The sequence below is a fragment of the Alosa pseudoharengus genome, unplaced genomic scaffold, assembly GCF_046254945.1.
Source record: "Alosa pseudoharengus isolate Yale_2024_CS ecotype anadromous, Long Island Sound unplaced genomic scaffold, YU_APseudo_1.1 YU_APseudo_1.1_scf_20, whole genome shotgun sequence".
Classification (NCBI taxonomy): Eukaryota; Metazoa; Chordata; class Actinopteri; order Clupeiformes; family Clupeidae; genus Alosa; species Alosa pseudoharengus.
In genome coordinates, this window is record NW_027468664.1 from 8,006,837 (window position 1) to 8,030,858 (window position 24,022).

The following is a 24,022-nucleotide window of genomic DNA, read 5'->3' on the forward strand; positions in this document are numbered from 1 at the left end:
AGTCCAGGTAATAGATAGATAGATAATAGATAGATAGATAGATAGATAGATAGATAGATAGATAGATAGATAATAGATAGATAGTCTTTAATGTCTCCAGGGGGCTACTTGTTTTCACTCACCACGCATATTCCACAGCTAAGAATGTGGGCACAGCACCACATATAATATAACACTTGACCGCACAGCATGGGACATAACAGGTAACATTATGTTCCCAACCCCACCCAATAATTGGAAACAAAACTTTTTCCGATGGGAAATGCTATGCTTGAAATTATGTATACCTCTGTAATCAATGCCGATAGAAGGAGCTAGAATGGTTGATTATTACACTTTAATCACACAGTAGCAGTGGTGGACATTACTTGAGTACATTTACTCAATTACTGTACTTAAGTCGCTTTTTCATGTACTTTACTTGAGTATTTCAATTTTGTTAAACTTTTGAAGGTAACACTTTATTTTAATGTGTCGCTGTTACAGTGTACCTATAATTAGGTACAGTGGTACAACCTGTGTAACAACTTGTACTATCAGGTACTATCATTGTACTTGCATTATGTATTTGTGGGTACCTACATTTAGTTGTTACATTGTAATACATTTTCATCAGAGGCAAAGAGCTGACCTGAGACCTGCTGGATGGGGTAAATCTGGTCATGATAGATTTGATATACAAACCATTCTTAGCTCCAGACAAGGCCTTATTGTCTTCAGTGGACATGTAACAGCTTTGCTGCTACAACCTTGTTACTCTTTGATACAGTGGAATAAACCTATTAAGTGTACCAGTTGAAAATGAAGGCCAACATTGTATGCGTTTAGTGTGTGAATCTACACTACCATCAGGTGCATGTCATTGTAATTCATAATACCTGTGTAAAAGATTCACCTTCAACTGTGTGTGTGTACTAGGCCGCTGAACCTCTTGGGCTGTTTTAGTCCAGTCTGAGCCACACATGAGAACCAAAGTCATAAAAGGTGGCTGCAGCTCCTTACCTATTTTCCCTTCAGCAGGTCCCATGGAACAAAATGACAGGCGTGCATGACAGTCAGAGAGCGGCCACACATGCTAAATGCAAAGTTGTATTTGTGTATATGTGGAACAGTGCCCGACAGAAATGTAAATGAAATCCAAACAGAAACCCTTTGAATGTGACCTCCTCCAAATCCTATAACCCAATACCAGTATTTTTGTGTCAAGGCACACACAAACCCACATGGTGTACACATAGTGATAATTATTTTGTTGTGTCTTACCAGTTGCGCAAGAGTCCAGATGTGACAAGGCAGTCAGAAGAATTAAAAATACATTGTGGAATCTTTGCCATCCATGGCAGTGCAGCTGTTTCTGTCATGCCTAATGTCAGATTGTGCACACATTTTTAAAGTAGTTTGGTAAGTGTAATTCCCTCTGGCTACACAAGAGGGAGCTCATTGCATGGCGCATAGTGGTGTAAATACTTCTTCAGGACTGCCAAAATAGATTGTAATATATGCAATGTTCTCTGCCACTGGAGGAATATACTGTGCATAACCTAATTGCATGAAGTCGGATAAGAAATTCTAATATAAAATATAAATATATATATATATAGTTATATCTATATCTATATTAGAATATATCTATATCTATATATTTATCTACATATAAAAATAAAAATTCCATTCATAATGGAGGTCTATAAATAAGCCTACTGCACATTGAGTATGCATTCATTAAAATGAGGGAATGTGCTGTTTAACATCAACAAACAATAGTGTATGGGCCTTTAAACTGCTTCCCTGTGAGAAACATAATTGTGGAGTGGTCAAATATAATGATTGTTTGAAAAAAGTTACTTCATGAGGAAGCATTTCTTACAGCTTCATGAAACATGGGCTAATGAGAGGGTCATGTTAGGGTTAAGTGCAGAAGTGCTGTTAGTGTAGTGGTTAAGGAGCTGGGCTAGCATGCAGTAGCCTGAAAGTTGTCGGTTCAATTTCCGGCTTCCATCGTTGTGCCCTCGAGCAAGGCACTTAACCCCAAGTTGCTCCGGGGAAAATGTGATCCCTTGTAATATAGCTGACATATGTAAGTCAAGAAGTGTCTGCTAAATGTAATCTAACTACAGTATCCTCAGAACATTTCTTCTACTTCCACTATGTCATCTCATTCACTTTCTTTTTACTTACCTGAGTCCAGAGCCTACAAGGATCATCATTGTTCTGCCTGAGTCTATATGGAAGTATTTGCTAGATTACATTCTAAATTATTCACTGATTCAAATTCATTGCTAACAAGTATAAACATGAGCTTTACCTGGGATTGACTTACACGGTAGTCATATTCCGCTTTATGGAGAAAGGTGAGCAAGATCATCTTATTTCTTCAGCTGACAAGGGATATTAAACTAAAACTAAACTGACCGAATGAATGGCTAGAGACATGTTTTTAAATAAAAAGGCATTTCCCCATGGACATTTCAAGGATGTAATTTTATGTCAGAATAAATTTGCATAAGCAGCACAGATGAATTATTCACTTGACAAATTTCACATTTAGACGGTACTATGAACAGTTGATTGTTCAGCAGTGACAGCATTTAACAATATTTCCTTTAACAAGTTTTTTTTGGTATGTAGACCCTTACTCAGAACACAAAAAAGTTAAATGAGTGTTGTTGTTTTTTTGTGAATTGAATTGGTTTTTTTTTTGTTTTTTGCCGGTGCATTCAAGTGTACGGACATCCTAGATCCGGTCATCTTCAATCACTTGGACACAGATCAGTACGCATAATAGCATTTCAAGCTCTCGTAGTCGGGGAAATGTCCCAAGGCACATCTGCACCAGAGTTGACACCCTTTTGTGTTGAGTGTCTTGAGTTGTCTAGTGTCTGCTCCTACAGTATGCATTCATACAAGGCGGCGAACAATGCCTTTACAGAAAAAAGCAATGGTGGACGTCACAGAAAGATTTGTCTGTAACTGATTTGTCTGTAACAAATAAACAGTTAACACAGATAAACAGGCCCGTGTTTGGCCGTGCCCAGAGCGGGTTTCCAAAGTGAGCTTCAGTCTCTCTGATTTGGTGTCAGTCCGTGCTGTCCTGGCAACTGATCTCAAATCAGTTGCTGAGGATTGGCTGCTGCTCAGATTGACTGGGATTTTTTTTTCTCAGTAGTGCTCGCCTGTTGACGTAAGGTACAAGCATAAAAAAAAAAAAAATCACAAAGAGAATGAACATGTAATAAATTAAATTTCCTCAGTAAAAATAATGCATCGTCATGGAAACCTTTGTCATTTGTCGGTCTACAGTACTTGACTTATGATATGGCCCAAAAATCAAAGTGCTCTCGTACTCTAGAGTCAGATCCACAGTCAGCGATGGCTCTAGCGCTTGATCAAAGAGGGTCCTGCTACTTTCCTACTCGTGTTTGAAACACCTTCTTGCATTCTTTGCTGCATCCCTAGGTGTCTGGCCAAGACACGGTGCAGCACAGCTTCCAATCTTTGCTGGATTTTGTAAGGAGGTTGCAGACAGGCTACCACCACGTAACAAAATACAAAAAAGACCATACATACACAAACACAGACGTCACACTATTCAAGTCATCAGATTTTCCATAACTGCCCCCCCTCCCTCTCCTATCCCATTTGTTTAACAAAAAAGAAAGAAAAAAAAACACTTTACATTTAAAGGGAAACTGAATAATTAAGCAGCTGCATAATGTGCAGGATGAAACAACATTCACTGACATCTATAAATACCTGACACACATAGGGTGCCCTTCTCAGTGATAAAAGAGCAACCCATCTCTTTTGGGTTGCAAACGTCAGAAGTTATGCAGCCCTACACGCTTACTGCAAGTGCTTCAAGGCATTGTGGGATGGTGGAGGAGGGGAAAGACTGTAGTCAGGGATGTTTCTCTCTTTTTTTTGCTTTCGTGGAGTCCTCGGTTTTCACCGACTGCAACTCCATGGTACACAACAGAAAAACGATAGAGAGGAAGAAAGTGAGAGGGAGAGAGAATTGCAAGAGAGGAGTAAGATGCAAGGTGTTTTTTTTTCCCTGTCACATATTCCAGTGCAACTCATCGAAGTCCACGGTTTCACTCAGGTTCGTGTCAGTTTCCAGAATGCTCATGATGACGGCCATGGCTGCCTCATCGCTGCTGAGGCCAAGGCCACTGGGCCCGACAACACTCTCCAGGTCCAGCTGGGAGCTCCCGCCTGCGGAGGACAGACGTTCACAGTGAGGGTTAAAGGGCCGTTTACACCAGGAACCATAACTACAGCGGTAATGGCAAAAAAAGTATCGCTCTAGCTAATATGAATGACAGCGTCCATACATAAACTATGATGATTGATGACAACAAGAAGAATGATATAATTTGGAATCACTTTCAGAGATAAAAAGCAGCCAATCAGAATCCATCAAATTCATCAACACGAGCAGAGACTTCCCTTATTGTTGGTCACTGTGGACGCTTTTATTATTATAGTTACAGTTATCTTTAAAGTTATTGTTCCTGGAGTGAACAGCCTTTAAAGCAGCCGCGTGCAGAAAACAAGCTTTACATAAGGGGGAAACCTTCCACAAAGAGGGGAGATGGGCAACAGGGTAACTTATGGCAATTCATTTGACTAAATGCACCCATACGACTCTTCCAAATGACCTGAGATCAGTGCCAAAAGTGGTATTGAGCATGGAATGTTCACTCCCAGTATGTCTCTAACTAGCTTGGTTTGAATTGTTGTCACTTCTGACATATATGCAGCAAATGTAAATGTAAATCTACTTTTAGCATGAAACATATTTAACATTCTGTTTTTACAGTAGGCCTATGTAAAGTCTAAATCAGGGTTTCTCAACCACTGGGCTGAGAGTTGGCAGTCCACACCTGTGATGGTGGAAGCCTCGCCGCCTAGGCCGCCTAGGAAGGAAACTCCACTGGGTCCCTGGCTTGGCCCCGCTTGAGACTTCCCGGGCTGCTCGCCCTCATCCTCTCTGTTTGGCACCTACCAAAGCACCACAATGAAAACAATGAGCATTGCACAATAGGCAAAGGAATCTGAGGGGACATTACAGGGTCCAGTTTTTCAGAAAGCATCGTTAGCCAAAGGAGTTTGTAACGTCCCTCTTAAAAAAATGTCTTACAATGTTCTGACCATTTCCACGCTGTTTAAGAATGTTGTGAAAGCACTTGCAAATTTAGGAGTGATCCCGAGTAGTCGTAGATGGCTAGGAGCATCTTAACAGGAGCTTCTCACTGAGGTCACCAGGGTAAGAGGGACTTTATGAAACTAAGATTTCTGATCCTTTCTAGGAAAATGGGCTCTGGTCAAGAAAATGAAGGGAAAAACAATGACATCATACAGGACCCGAGTTTGAGAATGGAAGCGCCAAGTGGAGACCCGCAAAAAGAGATGAATGTACTGAATGAATGAACAAGCAACACAAGATTTGATCAGAAGATCGGTCTTGTGTTTTGTATTAAAATAAGTAATCTGTGGGTAGGTCACACTGGTATAGTCGTAATCTCTCTCAGAACCTAGTCCATGTCGGTGCATATTGATATATAGGAATATATAATCGCCCAGGGGCGAAACTTTGAGTTGGGGGAGGTTGAGCCCCCCACTTCATAATACTCTATAACAGTTTCATTAATCATGATTAGTTTTAATAATTATTTTTACCCCTATGGCAGCGGTTCCCAAACTTTTTTCCCCGCGGACCACCTTCTACATCCTGACTCGGCTCGCGTACCCCCACCATCCAACACATAAAAAAGTAACTCATTCTATTGACGCATTCCAGGCATCGTTGTTTAATTAGCCGCCCTACATGATAACATAATCAAAATGTGCAACTGGTCTATGAGCTCTCACGTTAAAAAAAAACAAACAGTGTGGAGAACCACATTAGAATGGTTAGGTAGCATCTCACTGCAGACCACGCACTGTGGCTTTGGGCAGTCTGTCTCCCAATCCACGTGAAGCCCAGGGCTATATGCCTCATCATACTTTCGTTTTCTTCGCGCAGTCTTTTCTGTCTCGTTCTTTCTTTTATCCCCCTGCGCTCCATCTCCACCTTCATTAGTCTGCCCCCCATCCCATTCCATCGTTACCTGTGTCCTGCTCTGTTTCTCTCGCTTCTCCTCTTCGATCGCTTTAATTAGGCCTTTTGGACAGTATTCCTTTTTTCCATGTTTACACAGCCTTCTACCTAGCCTATACTTCAACGAAACTAACGCGCCAGATATTCTGGCTGCCTGTAGGAAATCACGTGTAGCCTATTGTGTGTAGCTTATTTTTTAATGAAAACATACCCTATTATAGAGTTTACAAATGATTTCCTTTAATTTCACGTTTCCATATCATTATAACCCGATTCGAAATTATGTATTATTAATTAATTAATCATTTTTAACTCCTTTCCGCCATTGCCCTTTTCATCTCGCGTACCCCCTAGTGGCAGCTCGCGTACCACCGGGGGTACGCGTACCACAGTTTGGGAATCCCTGCCCTATGGCATAACCTAAACCGCCTGGCGGAAAAGTTAGTTTCAGCAGGGATTAATCGCCCATCCAACAAGGGGACAAAAGAAAGAAAGAAAAGAAATGACAGCGAGAAGTGTTAGAGGGATGAGGTCCCCATGTTCTACGTGGAGTATATTGGAGGCTGTACTCACGCTGCCAGGCTGTGAGGCCGCTAGTGGAGACTTCTCAGGGAGTAAACAGAAAGGGCTCGGAGACCCACTGGAGGGAGAGTTCATCCTGTTTGTGTTCACATGGGGAAGGGCAAGTATGTAAGCACACATGCAGTCCAAACATGTCTTAGATTTACTAGATTTACTGTCACATTCACCATTTAATGCAATCATGACTGTTAAATATAGTATAATTCTAAATATAGTATAATTCTCTGGATTTAAATGGACTAATTACACTACATCACACATGTAGACACAACTATCTTTTCTGATAAGCACAATACCTGTTGAAGTCCAGCAGCTCATTGGCAATGTGAGTCCCAATGCTTCCAGCATAGATCATAGTGCCCGAGACACTGCTGATTCCAGGAATAACGGGCGATAAGTGCTTGGCCTCTGCTGAGGCTAGGACAGAAGGACAGAAAGGACCCGTATTCCCCGATGAAGTCACACGTGGATGCAGGCTAGTTGAAACACATGAAGCACTATATCTTGGCCAGAGATAAGCACCAATGCTGGTGTCGTCCTACCTTCAAGTGTCCTGGTGTCTCTGGGCTCTTCTGCCTTCTCTCCCTTTTCACCGTTTTCCCTACAGAAAAGGCCCACGTCAGCAAGAGTGCCCTCCCAGGCATCTCAGGAAAGTAGAACCAATTTTAGGAACTCTGAATCTTAGGGAGGTTGTTCATTCGAGGAGACATTTTGGTCTATTGTTCAGGCAAGTTTTTCCAAGTTTCAAGTACATTTGAGTAGTCTTTAAAGCCCCATAGTTAATTGATCAAATGAAACAATTTAATCACAACTAACCATGCAATTCATTTTTTTTTTTTGCAAAACTCATTCTTTTTTTTTTTCTCATGTTACAAAGCTGTCATTTGCCACAACAAACAAACATCTGATTTCTGGATGGGACATTAGCTTCAACAGTGTTCATGTCATGTGGTCTGGTGGAAAAAACCAAACAGGAGCTCTCTAGGGAACTGACTGCTGACCATTTTTAAATGTATTTCTCTCCCGATTTATCTCCTGAAATGTACTACCCAACCCTGGGACAGAAAACAAACAGCAGGGTGCTCTTTGCAGCGGATACTCACGACACCACTTTACTTGTTGACACAATGAACTCCACCTCTTTGGTCCATGGATTTATAAAACTAAACCACTGGCTTTGGAGAGTAACAAAGGAGCTCTGTTTTGTCTTGAATTTATAGCAGTTTGTCATTATCTTCTCTTTGCTGTGGAGGACTGCAGGGTACAAAGAAACCACACTTAGAAGTTCCATCAAGAATTTTATCAGAATTGAAAGTGGAATAGAGAAGTAAAAAATACAAATATATACTGTATTTCTCACCTTTTCTGTGGCTTTCGGCCAAATGTGCTAAGTCCTCTTGGTGGAAATACTCATAACAAGACGTTCCCAGAAGTTCCTGAGGCAAATATCCTATGATAGTAGTGGCCCTGAAGTAGGACATGAAAACAAAATGTTTTGAGCATTAAAAGCTATAGACACTGTTGACAAAAGACAACATAAAACATGAGAAAATGGTTAGCTTGGGCTCAACCAGAAATCGCTTTCACAAACTATGTGCCAGTAGGTCTTTAAAAGAAATAGGCCCTTTATTTAACTGACTGAACTAATTAAACAATATAATTAAACAAAACAATATTTATGTAACTGACTGAACTAATTAAACAATAATAATTAAACAATAATATATATATATATATATATATATATATATAAACTAAATGCTCTTAATTGACAGTGGAATATTTGTTTGGAATAGCCTTTTAGAATGATAAACTAAAGTATGCGGTCACATTTAAAAGCATGGCAGTAGACAAGTGTAAAGATGCAGTGTAGCAGCACGGCACATTTTACCTTTGGTCTACAAAGGTAAACTTTCCATCTATGGCATAGCGGGTGACAAACTCAGTAGGCTTGACGGAGACTTGGCTGGGCTCCTCTGGGATGGTGTGGGGGTGGATGCGTCCCACGGCCACCAGGCAGGTGAGGTGCGAGCTCTCCCTGTCCAGGTCCACCTCGCTCTCCGTGTCCAGCTGCTGAGTGGACCAGCTGCGCATGTAGCCCGTGCAATGCACTGTGCAGTACCGCTGAAATTCTACGGGATGGAGACGTTTGATTATAATGGCTCCTACAGGAAATCAATGCATGTGAAAAGACATAAGTACATTGGAATTGATGTAATTATTATGGCACTATACATACATTTTACTGTATAACTAACCATGTTTTATACAAAAACAAGTGGTTTTCTAAGTTACCATATGCCTATAGGGTAGACACAGATGGCTTGGATAGAACACACAGGCACCCTGCATGCAGGAGATTTGGATAGAAGTGTTTGGCTTGGAGAATCACTGAACTGGAAATATGCACTTGGGTAGCTTTATAAAAGACAAATATTACCTACACATATTATAATAGATAACATCCTCTGGAAGTATGCCTAACAAAACATGTGAAACGACACTTTGCCATCACTTCATCCGACAATACTGAGTGAGCCTAATTCATCAAACACCAAAGAAGGAAGGTGCCTGTTTGAAAACCCCAGTGAAAAGCTTAAGAAGGCTGCTCTGATGGTGATGTTATTTCCTGCTTTGGTTCTTTCTCTTTGGAAATTAGGCTAGCTTTGCTTAGAGCCCGCATCAACAAGGCATACATGCTTGCTAGTGAAGCCTACATGTTGCACATGAAGGCTAACCTTACTCTCGCCAGATGAATTTCGTTCCGCCTAGCTCCACTCATCCATCTGGGACCAATCCATTGGAGTGTTGCTTCAGAAGGCTGGGCCTAATCAAAAAATGCTTGTATATGATTGAATAAGCAACTTGTCCGTCATCTATTGACGTGCTACTTCAACCACTCACATCGAAGCCAACCCGTGACGCTGATAACAGTCTCACAGTCGCTTCTACGCTATGTCACATCTATGAAACTCCTGCCCTGCGTCCTGATTGGCTCTACCATACAATCTGGTGCAGAAATCACTCTCAACGGAAGAGGTCCCCGATGGATGTGAGTGAAGCTAGGCGGAGCTAAGCGGAACAAAATTCATCTGGCAAGAGTCATGTCAGGTTACATGAAGGCTGCTTGCTTGGTGATTTTTTTTGTTCTGTTGCAGCTTTGGTTGTTTTTGTTTGTGGTTTGTTGTCTGATCGTTCTTGTTGTAGCATCCCACATCATGTTGTGCACTTAATAAGATTAATGACATTATTTCTGTTTAATCACTAAATGAGAGGTGAAAATGTCTGCGAGAAACCTCAAACCATTTTGGGCATGCTCCTACACATATGAACAGATGACAGTTATTCTCACGGAGCTATGAAGGCTACCTTTCTTCCTGGAGGACGAGGACGAGGACTGAGGCGTGTTCTTCCCTGACTTGGCCACACGGCTCTGCTTCATACGGCAGAAGAAGGAGCGTCGGGTGCCTGTGCCGATGTGGGCTTTCGATGGCACCTCTGAGGGCACCTGCACCCCCGCTGAGCACGCACACACACACACACACACACACACACACACACACAGAGTTCACAAAATTAGCCTCTGACTTTAAGGCCTATACACCTAGTTGATGAAAGTGGTTTCACCGGAGGTCAAAGTTCACCACTGATCATAACATTACAACATGTGATGACTAGCCTTTTGTCTGCTAATTGTGCAATAGTCTGTGTGCAATCAGTGACTTAGAATGAGGATATCATGTTACAGTGTAACGTGTAAACATATCAAAACACTTTGGCACATGACTGCAAACAAGATAGCTTTGTACAACAGTAACTAGGCAACCTTGTCCTTGGCATATCACTGCAACCACACCCAGCTAGCAACAGAAACAGAGAAAAACAACTGTCTCCAGGACAACAGGAGGACTGAGTCTGCTATGCCAAAGGAATTAAGAAAGGAACAGGGCAAAATTGGGTCTGTACAAAACAAAGGACAGCATGACCTTTCATGACCAGACTGCTGAGGGATGGACCCAGCAACCCACAAGAACACAGCAACCCATTTCTAAGCCTTGACAATATGTTTGACATACATTTGTCTGCAAATAGAAATTAGAGGTCAATAAATGGATGCCCTAAAATGGAAATTATGAGTGCAAGGGTTTATCTGATCAGTTGTGAAAGCAGTTGCATGGCAATGCAAGTCTATGGCTTTCTACATTTTGAATGTCAGCAGAGCCGACAAAAAACAAATTAAGATTTTGAGTGCAGACTTCTTCTGGGTTGATTTTCTACTTGTAAGAGTTCACAAAAGCCAGGGTGTTACTAAAGCACTGAGCTGTCAGGCCCCTAATGGGTTCTGCCCCCTTATAGAGACAGCCCAAATGAAAGGAGCCATAAGTGTCACGCAGGACATGAGTGTCATTTTCCTCTCAATACCAGGTTTGATAGCCTTGGCTTGTTAGATTGGCTCCTCTCTTCTGTGGCAAATTGCTTTATTCACAACTCACTTTTAGTATCAATGAGGCGCTCACGGGGATACATCTCTGAGGCGGACAGCTGCTCCTTCACCTTGCTGACATCTTTAGGATGAACATAATCAAATAGACTCTGTCCAATCAACTCCATCTGCAACAGAAATGGACAATTCGCGACACATTCATGAACTGAACCTGTGGAAAATAATGGGAAATCTTTCAAGGAATCTTCTTGACACAATCCGTGCCAGATGCGGACTAGACGGTCATGGGGATCTGAGTTTGTGTCTGACCAGTGGTCATTTCCCAGTCCCATAGCCTGTCTCTCACCCGCTCATTTCCTGTCACTCTCTGAACTATTCTGACCAGATGACGTCTACAAACCAAATTAACTAAAATAAACTGTATTTTCAAAGATTGAATTATGTGTTAAGGCGTATTTGCCTAATTGGTCCTAGCAACAAAAAGGCCACTTAACTCACCCGATTATAGTGAAGTATATCGGAGATGGACTCTGAGACAAAGACGATCTTTCCCCTGGTGCAGCTCACCACGAACAGGAAGCCATCTGCTGCCTAGACAGCAAATAAGCACAAAATGGAGAGCTTGCCAGAGCACAACAACAACATAGTCACCATGTGCCACAAGTTTCATAGTCTCATCATCGTAGCCGTCTCCACCACATTTACACTGACATGTCATGAGTACAATGTTCTGTTTGTGAACAATATCAATTCCAACTATCAGATAAAAAAAAAAAAAAGGAACATAAAGTGGTCACATATTGCAACATTTCATTGTAAAATTGTAATTGCAAAATTTAGTTTTTGGAGAATTAAAATAGGAATGGTGCACTTGCATTAAAGACAAAGATTGAAAGGTGTCGGCCTCTAGTGATGGAAATTGAAATTGATGAGGAGAGGTCTTGTTTTTAAAAGGCAAAGGCCCACTGTTTTAACACCAAGACTACAAGGGCCCTTGCTGAACTAGCTCAGCCATGATCAGTTAAGTTAAAAGGAGGCTTAGGGGCAAATGATGGAGGGACCCATAGGAAGACAATAAGAAAAATATGGTTCAAACTAAACATATCCATGTACTGAAAATCACAGCGGTTACTAAAAAAATACAGACTGTGTGATTTCATTTTGGTGTCTTTTAACATCCATTGTCCACAACCAGAAATTGTGGTTTCAGGCTTGACTTGTACACTAAAGATGGCATGAAGACCAAACCTTTCCTTCTTTTCACATAAAAAGACTTGACTATGGCCTCCCTCCTCTCAACCTTGTTATTATTTCACCACTAGAGGCCGCTACCTATCTTTGTATGCACCTATTGGTCTGGTTTGGGTTTGTGGCACCTACTCTTAGTAATAAGTGTTTGAGTTCATCTTCAGGCAGAAAGGAAGGCTTAGGATGGGCTTCAGAAAAAGAGTTTGAGGTCCCTGAAAGAGATCATATTGCGCAATATGAGAACACAAGCCGGCTGCTCCCGGGAGCTCTGTCCTTCCCAATATCATAGAGGTGGAGAAGGTATATTTTTCTGTTTTTGTCATCGCTTCATCTGCGTCCACTGCACCTTTAAGAGACTTAAAGTGTTGCACAGCCATGCGGAGGACAGTCAGCTTGTCCAGCTTACGGGCTAGGGGGTTGCAGGCTGGTACCATGGTGGACAACTCGTCGATGAGGTTGTTCATCTTGTCTCGCCGTCGCTTCTCAATCTGGCTGTGAGGTTCTCTACTACGTGAATGGAAACACATAAACTCTGTTATGATTTTAAACTTTACATGCGGTAACTATTGCAAATATAATTGCATAAAACAAAAATGTAACTTGTATTGTAATGCTCACATTTTTGGTAGTAAACAGTATTGTAACACATATATATCCTCTTTATAAACATTGCTTGGAAAATTGCCTTAGAAAATTCTGTCTACCTGAAGCATTTCATTTTGATTTGCTGATCCTCTCCCTCTGACCTACTGTGAGAAAAGTGAAAGGACACTTTGCCATCACTTCATCCGCAACATCCACACACACACACACACACACAAAAATGGCTAGCCTAGTTTTGGATCTGTTATCGAGAGAGAGAGCTGTTTTCACAAGCGCCATTGGCCTCAAGCTCTGCATGTGAATGCATGCTGTGGATGACAAACAGTTACCTTTCCTGCTCACTGAGTATCTCAGCATCTATACTCATCCTTGAAGACAGAGGCACCTGGTGCAAAGAGGGTCCGGGCATGGTGCCTCCCCTGGTGTCAAAAAAGAAAAAGAATGTTAGTCGGGATCACATTAGGTGGCCTGTGGTAGGCCCTTCTTCAATAGACAAGGCTAGGGCAGTTTTTTGCTATGGTTTGTTTTTGTCATTTCACACCACTAGCAACTCAACAAAGAATGAGCACTTGTCCACGTAGGTCCAGAAGTTGCTCTATATCTATGTGACTGGGACCAGATGAAATTAAGGGATACACACTAAAGAAAGAGTGATTTAAAATGTTTATAGAGACACACACTAAAGAAAGAGTTATTTAAATGTTTATATAATGTTTACTTGGTGTGTCTATCACACTGGCCTCTAAACCTAGTAATTCTAATTCTCAAAGGTATGGTGATGGGATGTCTAGTTCATAAAACAGCATTCTCTGAGTGATTTCAGTAAACATTCAGCAAATCTATCTGTCCGCATTCATTTGGGAATAACAGTCTGTAATCGTTCTAGATCACTGATGTTGACAAACTCAGGGAACTGGAGTGGTCTGACCCTGTGAACTCCCCCCAAAATAGCAGAGCTGTGGGCCGCTCCAGTCGTGTTGGCTCACTTACGGGCTCTTGCTCTTGCCCTTCCCCTTCCGCTTCCGCGGCAAGTCAGTGCAGGAGAAGGAGGAGGACGAGGAGGAAGAGGCGACAGGCCCTGACCACACACTGCGGGTGGAGGCCCACGTCATGATGCTGGGCAGGGAAACGGGGATTCGCACGCGAGCCTCCGAGGAAGAACGGCCCTCTTCTGAGTAGAGAGAGAGAGACATTCACTACTCATTAATAAGCTGACTACATTATCTATTATGATGACAGTGCATAGGAAATTCAGCGTAGACAAACACACACACACAGTGTACAGATAAGACAACTTTGTGTTGAGAAGTATTTTAACACATTCAAGGTTCAACACGTTTAACAAGGTTGCGCAGTGAAAAGCGTTCTGTGAATTCTGTAAATGTTCTGGCCAGCTGACCTTGTGTGTATCTGAGGGAGGTGCGCGCTAGTCCTCGCCCTCCTGGACTGACCCAAGACTCCTGCCCCAATGCAAGTTCATGAACATATTGGAGGGTGTCAAGCGGGAGAAAATGGGGACAAAAAAGAACACTACACAATATGTGAATGATATTACATGAACTTTTGTATCAAATGATCCTATCCAACTGTCCAATTGAAATGATTACAACATGTCAACAATTCCACAGGTAAGTGATCACTACGATCCTAATAACTATGATTCCAAAGTTTATGGGTTCTTTACATATGACATTACTGTGTTATTCCTGTATCATTGACACAGCTTCTACCTTACACCTATCTTTATTTATAATCACTGTGTAAAGCAACACTTCCTCTAATAGCCCTGGCTTGGTTTTATGTCATGTCATGGCATGACGTAGTTGGTATGGTGACTGTTGGCATGGTGAGACTGTTTATGGCTTGATGTAATTGGTATGGTGACTGTTGGTGCCAAGGGTTAGTTGGGGACATGGTACAGCGGTAACTTAGGCAAAGAATTAATCTGTGCCTGTCGTACAATGCTAAAGCATTACAGAGCTGTGTCCAGATATCGACTCCATTTTCAGCTAGTACCAATTCCTTAAGGGTAGTTTGGTGGTGATCTAAATCCCATGCTACCAATCCCACTATAAAACATACTGACTTATGTTCTCTAAGAAATTCAAGCCTTGGGCTGTATAAGTTTAAAACTCTACAAATATGATACATTACACAATCACTTAATTGTGTTTTACAATTTAAAATGCATAAATTCTCTCATTATCCCATCTCATATCATTTAATTATATTTTTCTGTGTTTTCCCTTCTGATAATCAACACACTTAAAATATTATCCTACCTCCACTAAAATGTACAGCATGACCAACACTGTTAAACAATAAACGATACAGCCTGTAATATTTTCTTTAATAATGAAAACAATTATCACACTTTTTAAGACACCACCATGATCATTTGCTTTTGGAAATACATGCGTGGTACAATTCTAAACATATTTTCTTACTTTGTTTATTTGAATTACTGTATTATCATTTTCAATACATAAGGTACTTTTTTCTTGAACTTCAATTGTAATATCTACAACCAAGCACAGATGTTCAGTGCCAAACAATATAATTATTTTACATAACAAAGTAGTTTACTTTCCTGGACAACAACAGTTTTCTAATGTTTCTGTAAAATTCTAAAACATGCTTTATTATCTCAATGGATAATCAACTCATTATCTCATCATCAGTACTTAGACGTTATTAAATCCCCAAGTCTGTAGCAGTGTTTGTTCATTACTCCAGATTGGTGCAATTGTTGCCAAATCTGGCTGTTAATTCTGTTCTCTCAGGGATTTCCAACTAACTGCGATTTTCATCACTAATTCAAATCACTAATTCTGAAAACCAGGCAGTGGACAGGCACATATTGACAAACAAATTTACTTTAGTCTGCTGAGGCCACCCTGTCAGAAACGTGGTGGTTTGTTTTCCTGCTGACAAAATTTCAACCCAAATTTAACAGGACTGAAATTTTCTGTGTAAGGTTGTCCTGTGTTTTATACAAGCTTGCAAGTGTCAAAAAAATCCATAGTATGACATTATTCAGTGTAAGAATAGGTGAGAAGGTTTTTTTTAGATATGAACAAAATATAACACTTGAGTGTTATATGCGGAATTTAAAGGTTTTTTTTTAAAACAAATCTATAGTGTATGACTATCATTCAGGAGAATGAAAACATATATTTTGCACGGTATCATAACATAAAAATATAGTAAGACCTACACTGCTACATAAAATAAAGGTATTATAATCGTAATATTCACAGTTAAATGCTGAGGAAATAAAGCACTCCAAAATGTTAACATTGAAGCCTTGAAGTACATGGTTTCAACCATGAGTGAGTCGTTTCTTTGTACACCAGCTGACATCATTAAGTACATCCTACTTTTATTGAAAAGTGAATGAAAGAGTGCACTACAAGTGACTTCTCTTTTCTAAAGCTCTGCTCCACAGACCCAGTGACCCCATTCATGCCAATGGCCTGGCCCATAATCCTGAGTTCTGGAGGGAAGATCTAGTGCAGGATTACTCAAAAGGGTCACAACTCCCCCTGTGGGCCAAGAGTCCAACTTACACATAAATGCAACAATGTAAACATTCATTTGAGTTAGAGGTGCAAACATGTTAGCACATCTGAAATGTTCATCAAATATAAACACTTTTAATTAAGGGACAACATATCGTCCCCTTAGAATTATAGGGTTCTATCTACGTTCTGAGTAGTTCTGAGATATTGAGCTTCAAAGTTTTAGAATTCCATAGAGTTATACTGCTAAGTGGAACAAACCTCTTCAAATATAATGTCCAAAAATGCATACAACTACAAGAAACACCTCACCTCATCTTCTTAAGGTGTCACAGAATAAGAATATGTCAATAACTCAATTTTGACAAAAATGTCAGATAGAACCTTATAATTCTAAGGGGACGATATGCCAATAAACACCATTATGTTATAGACAAAATAAAAAGCTGACTTCAGAAGTTTACGCGTCAGTTTTCTCTGAAGCCAATGTGCCAATCTTGTGTTGCTGGAAAAGGCATTTGCACATGTGATGGTGCAGTTGCTCTTTTGAACGGGTGGATAAAGCACACTTGTGCTTGAATCACTGTATCATGTTGTTCAGTTTAATAGGAATAAGTGCAAAACTAAAGCACTTTACTTGTAATGAACAGTATAGTGATTAAAGAAGTTGGCTAGATCCATTCATATTATTTTTCAAAGTGTTGTCTTCTTTAATACATCTACTGAAAATGGTTCTGGTGCGCTCGCCTGTTACAGTTTAATGTAATATATAATTATTCAATGTAATAATATATCATTCTTACTGTTGTGGGCCTGCTTCATAATGTAGCCAACACAAGGGGGGCATAATATAATGGTAATATGATATATGCAGTTGCACGGGACAGTGATGGGGCCCATGTAAATTACCTGGGCAGAGTTGCCATGGAAAGTTGCTGCAATTATGGCAAGGACACAGTTGTAAGCACTCAGAGCAACTTTCGTGTCAACTGAATAAAACCTGGCTGAGATGTAAGCCATCTCAGGTACAGTACTGAACATCTGTGAGTTACAAGCATTAACGCATCTCCAACTCCCTCCGATTGATGTCGCTAGAGCGCTCAAGGCACCGACATGAATGCTGAAAATAACTAAACTTTTTAGCTTACGCTTCTGCCACCGTGACAGAAAAAAGTAGTAAAGGTGAAAAGACAACGGCTCGCGCTACGCCGTTTCGCCCTCAGAAAGCAAGAGCGCAGGTGGTGAAAATATTTATGCGTTGCGCATTACTGATAGCATAAACAACGCAGTGGAACTGAGATTGGAACAACTGTCATTTCCAGCACTCTCTTGGAGTGTGCACCTCTGGCAACATGCCACCTCATCCAAAATAAACACGGATCATTTCTTCATCGACAAAAACAAGTGGATTGCGAAAGAGCAGAGGAATCTGCCTTAACGGCCATTCCGTTTCGGCTATTTCTGTCTCTGAACGTGAGGGACGCTGTCGCGTGAGCGGCTCTGGTAGGCTATCTGACTGCGCAGATGCAGGGACAGCTACAGGCGAGAGCACGGCCCATTGCTAGTAACGTGCAGCTGGCTTTTTCCCCGAGTGTGTGTGGCACGTGAGAGTAATGAGTTGCAGCTATCACCTACCTAAGCGCTTACATAAAATGTGTACTACTGACCTACATCCAACTTTGCGCTCCCGTTATACTTATTATACTTGTGACATTTTATTTGAAGTCACTGGCAAAATGGGGAGATATCACTGAATATTTACAAGTAGTAAATTCTTGAATTTCCCCTGGGGATCAATAAAGTATCTATCTATCTATCTATCTATCTAGTAGCCTAAGCTATATTGTACATTTGTTGAAAATGGTTATTTTTTTCTAGGTTTATATTACATTTAAATAGCCATGTGAAGTAGGCTAGGTCTCGGGTTAACTCTCATGATTTGTTAGGCTATGCTGATATTATTTCCTTACTGTAACATTTTTGCCAATTAAAATTCACTGAATTGCTATGCTCTCAAATACAATTTCCTAGACAATAGCTACTCTCAGGGTTAAGAGGGAAAGGGTTCCTTCAATGGACATGAAGATATCCTTCAAAATACAACTGACAAATGATGGAGTGACAAAATTAAAACAGCAAGAAACATGGGAAGTGTGGAAATGTGAGGAAATATATTATCACAGGTGACACAGAGCATGCAGTGAAGGAAGTTGGAAGAAAGCAGAATTAGCCTAGACAGTATACACAGAAGAGTGCCCCCTCTGCATGCCTCCAAAGATGTGCTGGGAAACACAAGAAAGAAAGATGTGCTGGAAAACATTTTCATATGGGGGAGTCGGACTTTTGTCTATCACACCCTCACATTTTTAAGGAGCTGCCTTGTAGTGTTCTTACTGCCCCCGCACTATTAATAGAGCTTGCCCAAGCACTGTACAAACAAACTGACCCACTTGTAATTTATCACAATGAACAGTAAACAACAGTTTAACATAGTCTTGTCATTCATTTGTCAAAATCGTACACACCTTCCCAGATAGTTTCTTTAAAGAGGGAGGAATCTACTTAAATGACACAGGACATAGGGTTTTATACTGGAAACTAGTAAACTAACACAAAATGTGTTGCTGAGTTTGCTTTATGTTTTTTTTTATTTTTCAACTATACAGGAGCAAAGCAGCTTGGCGTTGTTTTCCCACAGCCTTTTGATTCCTTGCTATGGATATATGAACATTTCAATAACGAACTTGCCACACATGTTGCTGTCCATTTAATGTGGTCTACCCACCGGTGGAACTTTTATGGCCAAGTGGCATTGCACATTGCACGTACGGTAACCCAAATTGTTTAAGGCAATGAAACAGCTCTAATGTGCTGCTGGCATCTCTCAATCAGTTACACTGAAACAGGGACACCTTTCAACCTTGTGTTTTAACATTGTATATCATCCCCAGTCAGAAAATCTGTGACTTCCAAATCTTGCATGGAGAGTTTTAGACATGATATGAGGTTGAGAAGTATTCTGGTAGAGCCTTACTTTGGTATGGTTGTCTTGAAGAGATAATGTATTGAGGATGTACTATAAGTTTGAATCAGTGTCTCATCTTGGAATGACTGAGTCATAGAATGACGACAGGAGAATTCTCATTCTAAAATATATCTTGAAATCTTCCCTTAGGCGCTATGGGTTTCTATATTTTTGTGTTTCTGAATGTAACCTACCTAAAGGTGTTCAGAATAATGGAATTTCTTTATGTATGTCCAATTTAAGGACAAGCCTAAGTCAATGCAAAAATGCCATCTTGGAAAGTCATTTCAGTTACATGTAACATTTAAATATATTTAAAACATTGCAATCTATTCTTGGGACTACTTTAGACTACTAAATGTCTTAGTCGTACTATTTTCATATTTGAATGTGTCACAATTAAAGAAGTTTAGCACTAAACTAAGTGACAAAGCTTTTACCTGGAAGGAAAGGTTCTCACAGATTGATCCGCATACTTCAACAGTGATTATTGAGACATCTTATTCCAATGCCATTATTACTTCTTATCTGTTATGGATATGAGCAAAGTTTAAACATGTTTGCCACAAATGTTATTGCCTAACAAATTCAGGTTTGTTTTATACATTGATGGTGATGAAATACTAAAACTATTAAAACAGAAAGCACAAATAAAGATTATGCCCACGACATTGCTGTCTATGGAAATGTGGGCACACGTTTAGTTTGGAAACTAGGTTACTCAGAGGTGTGGGATGTGAATTGTGAGGGAGTAACACATCACAGCAAACACTGACAAAACTATGTACTGAGGTAGATGAAGTTAACACACTACATACTGCACATCAAAATAGCAGCAGATTAGTCCAAATAGTATGGATCAGAGATTGCTAAACTCACCAGGAAACAAACAAAATGTCTACTTTAAAGCTCCAGAGTGGGTCAGGAGCACTTCAAAATTGAGCTTTTCCTGTAATCACTCTTCTGTGGAGTGGGGATAACTACTTAAAATTAACTCCAGTTGTTAAAGTGTTTTACATGGCTGCAAAACATGGCTGCAATTGGCTGTGTTGTCAATGGAAAGTAAATTGAACCAGTAGGCTACTGTTACAATAAAAACACTCTTTTGTAAACATGACAACTCTAAATTAATCGTCACTGAGGAGTTACAAACAATATAAGGGTGGGGTTCTCTGAGACTTAAACCCTGGATGACTCCTAGAAAGCCTACTGCACTAACTCAAAGATGTACTTGAAGATTTAGGCAAGGGGCGATTTGGGACATGCCTATTTGGAACAGTCTGTGAACGTCAGAAATGGCAGATAGTCATGACTTCAGTTTAGCAAGGTGTCACGGCAACTTGTAGCGCCTAATTGGAAACAAGCTTTGTGTATACGTAACACCATTCCCCACCAAAAAAGCTCTCCCAAATCATTTACATAGCTCTCCCAATGCATGTAAATGATTTTATGATTTTCCATCAAACTTAACGTATGGCGCTCATAGAAGGAAACGTTAACCCAGTACAAACGCTGTTCATTTGACCTAGTTAGCTACATTTTATGCAACAAAGGCACTGTCACGTTCCGTTGGATTTTAAATGACCAGTTTAAAAGGCATAGGCTACCATTTAATAAGAATATTTTCAGATAGGCTAATTATGAAACAGATTTAATTTAAAATGATTAAAATATAAATTTTTCCTCAAATTGAGCGAGAGAAAAATGGTAGGCTAATTGCCAATATTCACTTAGGTCTATATGCAGAACTTTTGAACTCTTGAATTTCCCCTAGGGATCAATAAAGTATAGCTATCTATCTATCTATTTTGTACAGACACTGTGTTCCAATAACGGTTAATGGTTAATTGCAAGCTACACACTGAACAGTAAAAAAGATGACCATGTTCACTGATCATCCAGTAGGATTAGGCCTACAGTTATAGCCTGAAGTTTCGTTTGGCTATATAACCCCCCCCCCCATAGCTGGCTATGCTAAAGCCCTAAAAACTTCATTGACTGCCTAGTCATTCGGAACCTATAGATATAGGCTTATGTTTTTAACTAAACATTTGTAATCTATCCAACTCAACCGACCTTGGCCGTCTATTGTCGTCTAGCAAAATAGCATATTTACACTCCATTCAATGAGCTTAAATGAACGTCAGAGTTTAAAAAGACTCTTCCAAGGATGCTGAACTAACCTCCGGCAACAGCTGCCGCGCTTTAAAGTATCGAAAGTTTTCCTCCGTGGTTTTAGATCTATGTTAGCTTGAAATTATACGCCAAGGAGCCCTACTGCATGATGACACTGCTAAAATAATGTAAATCGTAGAAATCTCTTCGAAAGTTTGCCCCACTGAACTACTGACCTAATTTCCCGAGAAACACAGAAGTAGCCTACACTGCCAAGCGGCTCCGCAAAACTCCCCAACAGCTCCCCTCTCCCACGACCGGCGCATAACACCGCTGCAGTAGGCTACTACTAGCAGCAGTATCAGGACATCGGATATGAATGGTACGGGGTCCTTATAGCCTATGCATGTTAATACCTTTGTGCTCTCCTGTCGCTCCTTCATCGCTGCAGGCCGTCGCTTTCCCTGCCGACATGGCCAGAGCCGGTCTGCCGGGGACCAGAACCGCAGTGCATGTGGAAGAGTAAGGGGATATATGCTAAATCAGGAGAGATGGGGAGTAGAGGCGGAGAATTAGGGGTGTTGTATAATTTGAGTTTTTTTCTCCATCTTCTTTTTTTTCTAGGGGGAAGTTTGAAGGGGAGGGTACAACTACGACATAGAAACGTGCAGGGAGAGTAATGAGGACATGGGCAGAACACCGGGAAACGCGGAAGGTGTGAGATAGTTGTCTCCTCCCCCAAACTCACCATTACCACTCCAGGCGGCTTTCATTCACTAAATCGTTCTACTGCCATAGATGTCCAAGTGAATCTGTGTTTGGTCAGGCAATGAATGAAACAGCCGGTGAAGCCGACGTTGGTACGTAGAAAGTACACGGAGTTTCTATATGGAAATGCAAAAGGCGCATTCCGCTGCAAAAGGGCATGCGTAAATGTGATAGCCTAACGATAAAAACGTGATGACATGTGTGAGATATATGGATCTAGGAAAATACAAAGGCCAGTTCTATCTCAATAAATGTGCTGTGGGTCTAGGCACCCTATAGCTAACAGCCCTTCAACAAATGAGCTTAAAAAAGGCAACGTACAGGCAGCATACAGAACGACATTCCGTTGGCCACTTTTTTCGCGCTTTTTAGGCTATACCAAGAGTAAGCAGAAACTATTAGAGTGTTTATTTTTTATTTTAAAAGCACGCAATGTAATTCGAAAGAATACAGATAGAGCCTACAACGCTTAGTTCACCGGTCCCCTAAAACGAACAAACTCCTTACTTTCCCTGAACCGCATTTGTCTTTCACCTGCGAAATGTAATTTGACCCGTCTACACGACACTTTACGTAAGTGAAATGGTGCACGTGCCGAGCAGAAACGTGAGCTTGTTTGACCTATATATTATATAACCGAGAAACTGTCACGTGCAGCCGTAGACTACGGTTTATTAACCCATTTTAGACCCGCCAGGGACTGAAGAGGAGATATCCGCCAACCACTCCTTAGCGGCGGCTTTAGATCGGGCAAACTCTGGAGACAAAAGACACACTCTCCTTTTTTTTTTGGGGGGGGGGACAAAAAATGTGCCAGTCTACTTCATGCAGGCTATCTTGGGTGACTTAGTTCAGCCGAATAAGCCATCTGTTTAACCTGCTGCAAAGCATTTCCGACACGCAAAAGGACAATTAGAAGGACACGGTAGTGTGTCAACATCGTTTAACAGTGTTTCTGTCTGTATATTGGTTTTATATGGTTATTTCTGTATAGTGTTTTTATTCATATAGCAGAACTTAGTTTGACCATAATAAAACGAACTTTCACTTGTCATTTGAGACCTTCACTTGTCACATTGAGTCAATAAAATGGCAAATTATAGGCCTATACAAATGTGGGTTGTTTTCTGTTAAATTCTTCATAGCCATCGTGGCACAGTGTCAGTGCCAATAAATCCATTGCTATTGCCCCTTCAAATCGGTCCAGCCCACTCTGGTTTGCGTCATCACTAGGGTGTTGCCTCATTCAGACTTCTAACAAGGGAATGCCGTCACGCTCTGTCTATTATTTATTGATCTATTATTTTTCTCCGTCGCGCAATCACATAGGAATTAACTGTTTGCATTGGTCTACCTCTCTATTCTGGCCCTTGATGATCAGTTAACTGAAAATATGTGACTAATACCGCTCAAAAAAAATTAAGGAAACACTTAGTTTTCCACAATTGTTAAAACACATTTTTTGAAACCTTCCACCATTTTCTCCATTCTCAAACTACATTCACAGAATGTCTGACGGTTCTTGCAAAATAAAACACTCGCCTCAAAAGTTACTTGTGCTCAGAGCCAAACAGTGTCAGAGTACCGATCCAGTGTATGATTGAAGTGTTCCC

The 24,022-nt window shown here is 40.7% G+C and overlaps 1 protein-coding gene across 6 annotated transcripts; it reads right to left on the reverse strand.

Moving 5' to 3' along the window:
- Nucleotides 1–2,462: 2,462 nt before the first annotated feature.
- LOC143136013 (basic helix-loop-helix ARNT-like protein 2) lies at nucleotides 2,463–22,326 on the reverse strand. Of its 6 annotated transcripts, none has more exons than XM_076296434.1 (18): nucleotides 22,058–22,326; nucleotides 14,380–14,440; nucleotides 13,971–14,151; nucleotides 13,310–13,399; nucleotides 13,082–13,123; nucleotides 12,724–12,884; nucleotides 12,510–12,589; nucleotides 11,628–11,720; nucleotides 11,179–11,296; nucleotides 10,055–10,204; nucleotides 8,577–8,850; nucleotides 8,046–8,152; nucleotides 7,789–7,939; nucleotides 7,228–7,286; nucleotides 6,982–7,102; nucleotides 6,677–6,761; nucleotides 4,887–5,004; nucleotides 2,463–4,215 (listed from the first exon to the last, which is right to left on the reverse strand). In XM_076296434.1, exons 1-18 carry the CDS (start codon nucleotides 22,082–22,084, stop codon nucleotides 4,058–4,060), a joined length of 2,076 nt encoding a protein of 691 aa, XP_076152549.1. In that variant the 5' UTR covers nucleotides 22,085–22,326; the 3' UTR covers nucleotides 2,463–4,057. The 6 variants fall into 6 exon arrangements, with proteins under 6 accessions (XP_076152549.1, XP_076152551.1, XP_076152548.1 ...); XM_076296436.1 differs by having other exon boundaries at nucleotides 8,577–8,817; nucleotides 13,082–13,126; XM_076296433.1 differs by having other exon boundaries at nucleotides 13,082–13,126.
- Between the last annotated feature and the right edge of the window lie 1,696 nt (nucleotides 22,327–24,022).